The following is a 5,610-nucleotide window of genomic DNA, read 5'->3' as shown; positions in this document are numbered from 1 at the left end:
GGCGTTCGCCGACTAAATTTTATCTACCACCGGCGCGTAATTTAAAACTCAAAAAAATGTGATGCCATTCCATTTTCTACTACTTTGAAAACATACTATCAGACCTAACCAGAGGAAAATCAGTTGTAGAAAATGACGAAGAAAGGACACGAAAAAATATTAATTCGTTCTGTTCTATACAAAATTAAATAATTTTGTATAGACCATTAAATAATGATCTTCACAGAATCGGAGATCTCCGATTGTCTGAAGTGCTGACATATTATTTTCGAGCAAAATCTAGGGTGACATTTAGGAACATGCGGCAACAAATTATCACTTCGGGAAATAACTTGTCTCAACTAAAGGCTAAATAGGATGATACCAAGCCTTTCTTTTTTTTTTTTTTTATTTTTAGCTCAAATACTTTTATTTTGTTAGTTGGCAGCCTTATAATATGACGCAGATATGACAGAATATGAGATACCTAATAAGCAATACGCACCATAAATACATATAGGGAACTGTGTTTCAGAGGGCTGTATCTCAAAAGCGATCTGTCCCTGGCTCCAGACTGGTAAGTAGATAATGATGAACTAACAGCATTGATCATGCATATGTTCTAATCTGCGGATGTTTTATTACATTGAGGTCCTGTAGAATCAGTATAAGTCTAGACGGGACGCCGGATATAGAGGCAGTTAAGCTCTGCGATGAATGTTTGATTTCCTAAATGCACCTTTTTTTATACGTATAAACAAGACTCTGGCTCAAAATTCAGTTATCGCTTAGCAAAAAGTACCAAGCAGGCCAATTGTTTTGAACCTTCAGCCAAACTAGCAATTTTCCCAAAGCAAAGTTTGTCCCATTGTTACCGGAGAATCAGTACAATGCTTGGTTTATCGGGGTTCCTTGTTTGTTGAATGGCAAATGCCCGTTTTGTATGCTGTAGGCAAACATACCTTTCAATGCATAATAATAATAATAATAATGCATTAATTTATTTGTGAGGAAATTGAGCACGTGCGAGCTTGAACTCAGTTTCCTCATATTTTCAATTGTGCTTCAGTTTAGCTATGTTCAGGCAGCTCTGAGCCTGCCTAAAAAGCCACTTCGAATAAATTGCAAGCAAAGTAATAAACTATTCGTATATTTACTTCAGATGGCTGCACCTAAGGTATCCGGCCCTGACTCAAGGCTGGTGAGTGGAAAGATGCTAGCCTTAACTGTTTGTTGATGAAACCTTAAGATCAGGTAATACGCAGATTTGAATCGAAATAGTTACTAGAACAAGTAGCGATCCAGGGACAGGAAGTTTCATGCCACCGTAGCAAATATACAGTCGTGTAATTTGGTTCGCTAGTTAGCCTCAGGGATTCGCAAATATAGAAGCGTGCAAAAACGACTTGAAGGTTTTCAACGTGCCTTTCAGCCATATTGAAAAACTACAGTTGTGATATGCCCACCGTCAAGCAAAATTGTGATGATGAAGTTAACGAACTACGTTTACCTGGTTGTCTGCAATGAAGACCAGTTGATCTATATCATCTTGTATAGTATCTGTAAATTGGCGATAGTTTGTTTCATCGAGGTGGCGCAAAAACCTGTCGGGAGACCTAAATAGGAAGATTTACGAATAGTTCATGGTAACATCTGAAGTGGTCAAAAAGTTAGTTGGCATCGAACTTTAAAGACGAGTAAATAATCGGTTATTAAAAGGTAATATACAACCAAAATTCTCAAAATAGATTTTTCGATAAACGTTTATTCTGTTATATTTTTGATATTTTATTGATGTTTATTGATATTTTAACGCAGATAAGGCTGGACCTGCCAATTTGTCAAATGAACCCATGGATACTGATCTCTGTTGTTCAATATTACACTGTTAGGTTTGGGAATATTTTCCTTTTTTTTTTGTCGTCCATTTCCTTCTCGTGTGGTTAAGCACATGCCAACTGTGTGCTAACTCAACGTACAAAACACAGCTAGTGAATTTCATAAGAACGGAGCGTACAGCAGACTTTAAACCAGCAATTTTTTGCAAACAGCTTCGGGCTCGTCAATTAAGTTACGTTACCCCGTAAAAAACTAACGAACATCGTACGCTACTGCCAAATCATTAGCGGTACCAAGTGAACAACAGAGAATGCATTGCAAAAAGCAGATCAATCATACAGATGGCAGCCAACTTACTTTTAGCAGAATATAAAAAAAAATAGGCAATGATAAAGAAAAGGTAATACACCGCTAATAACTCTGCTGTCAGATGTCACTCCATGTTGGCAAGGAGTGAAACGGGTACCGATACAATTTCATAAGCGGAAATCGAAGAAACTGAATAGATTTCTTTACACATTGTTTACAGGTACCAGTGCCAAAAGTCACCGCAGAGCCTTCTAAATCAGTAAGTCATTTGATTGAAATGTCGTGCTGATCTGAATTAAAAGGAAGCATTCAGGTGAGGAACCCTGAACGTAGTCATGCCGAACCCACGCTGAAATCTGCGGCTCTTATCAATGTAATGCGTGCATAGTGTATAGGGAGTAACTGACCTCTAAGGCTTCATGACGAGTCACAAAATACGTGAGGCCAAAGAAGCGTATACGCTACTTTCCTTTGATTTGAATGATCCCAATTTTCGATTAGTCATGAACCTCTCTATATTTGCCGCATCGCTAAATATAATTATAGTAAATAAAGCATTCCTTGTTTATTCGTTTTTCCTTTTGTAGCTTCGGGCTGATCAAAATAATAAGTGTTTCAATAAGTAACGGCTGAGTATAATCACCGTTACTCATGTTAGCTACTAAAGTTAGACAGCTTAGGACGAGAACGAGTATATGTAGCTAAAACCTTAAGTTACAACTAAATGCTACAAGGTGCAACTGATCGATATACGCTAAGCTGAAACTTTTGGCATAAGACTGCTTTTGACTACGTAGGGTTTTACTGGACAATTGATCAGTACGCAAAACAGGTATAGCTCAGAGGTACAGCGGGGTGGCGAAGGTAGCTCCGACAACTACGGTTCAATCCCGCAAGGCACGTATATCAATATGATATCGTATTGGTAGACCTGCCCATTAAGGTGTACGTGCTAATAACACTAAATATAAATAACATTCCGCAGATGGCAGCGTATCGGGCTAAAGAGATAAGAAAGGTAAGCTCGGAACTAATACTTACTGATCATTAGACATTAGATGGTAGTACAAACAAACAACGCTTAAACGTCAGTTTATAGGAAGCATAAGATTTGGTTATGTGACACTCTCTCCCGTGTCTCTTTTTATGTCACACGCAGAGTTAGAGGAGCAACGGATATTCAACTGAAAATCGGTTCCTCCAGAAACGTTGACGATCAAGACCTTAGGAGCTTTAAATTGGTAGTTATTGAGATTTTTGAATGATTTCGAGTAGTGGCCAGTAAACTAATATATAAAGTCAAGTTAGAGGATCTCATGCAAGTAGAATTCGTGGCAGTCAAACAAATCTTCCACAGAAGAGTAGAGGGTTTAGGTGCGGTGTATCCTATAAGGTGAGCGCTCGCATTGTGACCTATGTAGCTACTGTGAAGTTAACGGTATGATCCTATGGCTCTAATTTGTCGTCGCTCCGGACAGAGTACGCAGAATCTAGGGTACGCGAGGTCCATGCAAAGGTGTCTTTTCTCAGTCATATAGTGTTAGATTACCGTTCCGTTTCTCACTAAATGACAAATTTTTACTTTGTTGGATTGACATCACTCAGAATATGGCCATACGCTGTGAAATGCCGTTGTTTTTAGGAAGCTCTAATGGATCGGCCACACTATCGAGTAACGGAAAAACTGTTCGACTAATGTTCTTGAAAGCACTGAATTAAGCAAGGAAGTTTCAAAAATGTCAGACACTGACGTAGCAAAATTTACCCGTAATAGGAATTATTAAGGGTCAGTTGGAAAAAAAAAGCTCGTTCAACAAAGCTATTTGAAACCTCAGCAAGTTAGAGGCCCGGCTGAAACGGACTCAAGTACAACTATTCCATGATCAACTCGGCCACTTATTATATATATATATATACACTACATAGAGCCGTACGGCTCTATGTAGTCCCTATATAAACATGTTGGGCAACATAAAACATCGAATGCTGGTTCGACTTGTTAATATTGAATATGTAAAAGGAAGTAATAATAATAATCGCGATACGCTAACGTATAAGGCGTATGAACAGGGTCAAACTAAGCAGGCATTTTAGGTATAAGCCTGCTAAAAGCATTAGTTCCTATTTATAATCAACTGGTTTACACATCGAACCGATCACCGTGAATAACTAAAGTAAATTCATGGTGACCCTCACCACAGGAGTAAAATCCCTTTTCATTGTTTATTTAGGCTGTATTTCTTGGTCGGTGCTCTTTAGTAGCTTGAGATTTAAACATAGACCTGTAATTTTAGCTGTACAGCATGAGTTAATAGGCAACAAATGACAAAACTGTTCTAAATAAAGCCATATATTGCACTGTCTGATTACTAATAATGTACTGCTTGCGAACTCCACACCGTTGGATTTTATGTAGTAGATGGCGCGGATTTTTTGCCTAAAGATACAAAATCGTTTTTAAGTCTAAATGCATAAGGACAGTACTTTGACCTCTCATGCACAGCGCGGACTAGATATTAAACATGCACAATGTTTAGCTTTATTATGCACACTTCGCCCCCCTATCGTTTGTAAGGTCCCCTGTAATTTAACAAACGGCATTCGAATTCGGATTCGGATTCACGTCGTCGTTTGGCGAAAACCAAATTCTGCAGGAACTGTTAAAGACGAAAAGCAGTTGCCTATTGCTTCAATAACCAGCTTCGATACGATCATTTCAGAGCATTTCGCCTGAGCCTACGACTCCTTCCCACATAAAGTTGGTAAGTTGCAAAAAAAACGTTAGTTCTCCTTCCTATGTCATTTTGTATGGAACGGAAAACAATTGAAAGTGGGGCAACCTAAAAGTCAAACTTTTATGCAATCCTCTTTTATGCAAACAACTCTTCGACTTGAAAACACGAGTCGATGTGACTCGCGTAGTACTTCTAACGTTATAATGACAAATCTTACGAAAATGTATATGTAAAAACCCGCTTCCATATAATCATTCCAGAAGGCCCCACCTACTCCGAAGTCCATGCCCGCAAAGGCCGTAAGTTAATTTAAATTTTCTTAAGAAAGAGCAAAGTTACTTGCATTCTCCGTCAAGAAAAATCTACGATCTAATATATCAATAGGAAATAACCTTATTTTTATGATAGTTTCAGAGAATCTCACCTGTACCTTTAGCTCATCCAGTCGTAAAGTATGTAAGTAGAGCAGATGACGTTATTAATTAATAGATTACCTTTTTCGACTCTTCATTATTTGTCCATAAATGCTTATGTCAATGTGATCTTCCTAAAATAGGACTATTTGACGGGTTCATTTTAGGTGGTTTCACCCGCAGGGAAGTCACCCCCCAAAGTCGTAAGTATAAAATATTGCCTCACTTTTTTTTCGGTTCGAAGAAAATTTCATCGACGTTTCAGGAACGTCTCAGTAGAGGTATGCCCAAGTAGTTGCGTTACCAGTATTGTGTATTACTGTTTTCCTGTATTA

The 5,610-nt window shown here is 38.3% G+C and overlaps 1 protein-coding gene across 2 annotated transcripts in view; it reads left to right on the top strand.

Annotated features, from left to right (window-relative positions):
• The window catches only part of LOC111273971 (uncharacterized), a 13,984-nt gene that overhangs the window by 4,227 nt on the left and 4,147 nt on the right, over nt 1-5,610 (top strand). For both annotated transcript variants that reach the window (XM_022856019.2, XM_022856020.2), the window contains 8 exons: nt 515-556; nt 1,142-1,180; nt 2,348-2,386; nt 3,113-3,145; nt 4,848-4,889; nt 5,123-5,161; nt 5,271-5,318; nt 5,443-5,478. In XM_022856019.2, the coding sequence (XP_022711754.1) occupies nt 515-556; nt 1,142-1,180; nt 2,348-2,386; nt 3,113-3,145; nt 4,848-4,889; nt 5,123-5,161; nt 5,271-5,318; nt 5,443-5,478 (318 nt within the window). The remainder of the gene's footprint in view (nt 1-514; nt 557-1,141; nt 1,181-2,347; nt 2,387-3,112; nt 3,146-4,847; nt 4,890-5,122; nt 5,162-5,270; nt 5,319-5,442; nt 5,479-5,610) is intronic.

The sequence above is a fragment of the Varroa jacobsoni genome, unplaced genomic scaffold (assembly GCF_002532875.2).
Source record: "Varroa jacobsoni isolate VJ856 unplaced genomic scaffold, vjacob_1.0 scaffold_242, whole genome shotgun sequence".
NCBI lineage: Eukaryota > Metazoa > Arthropoda > Arachnida > Mesostigmata > Varroidae > Varroa > Varroa jacobsoni.
This window is presented reverse-complemented; position numbering and strand designations above follow the sequence as displayed.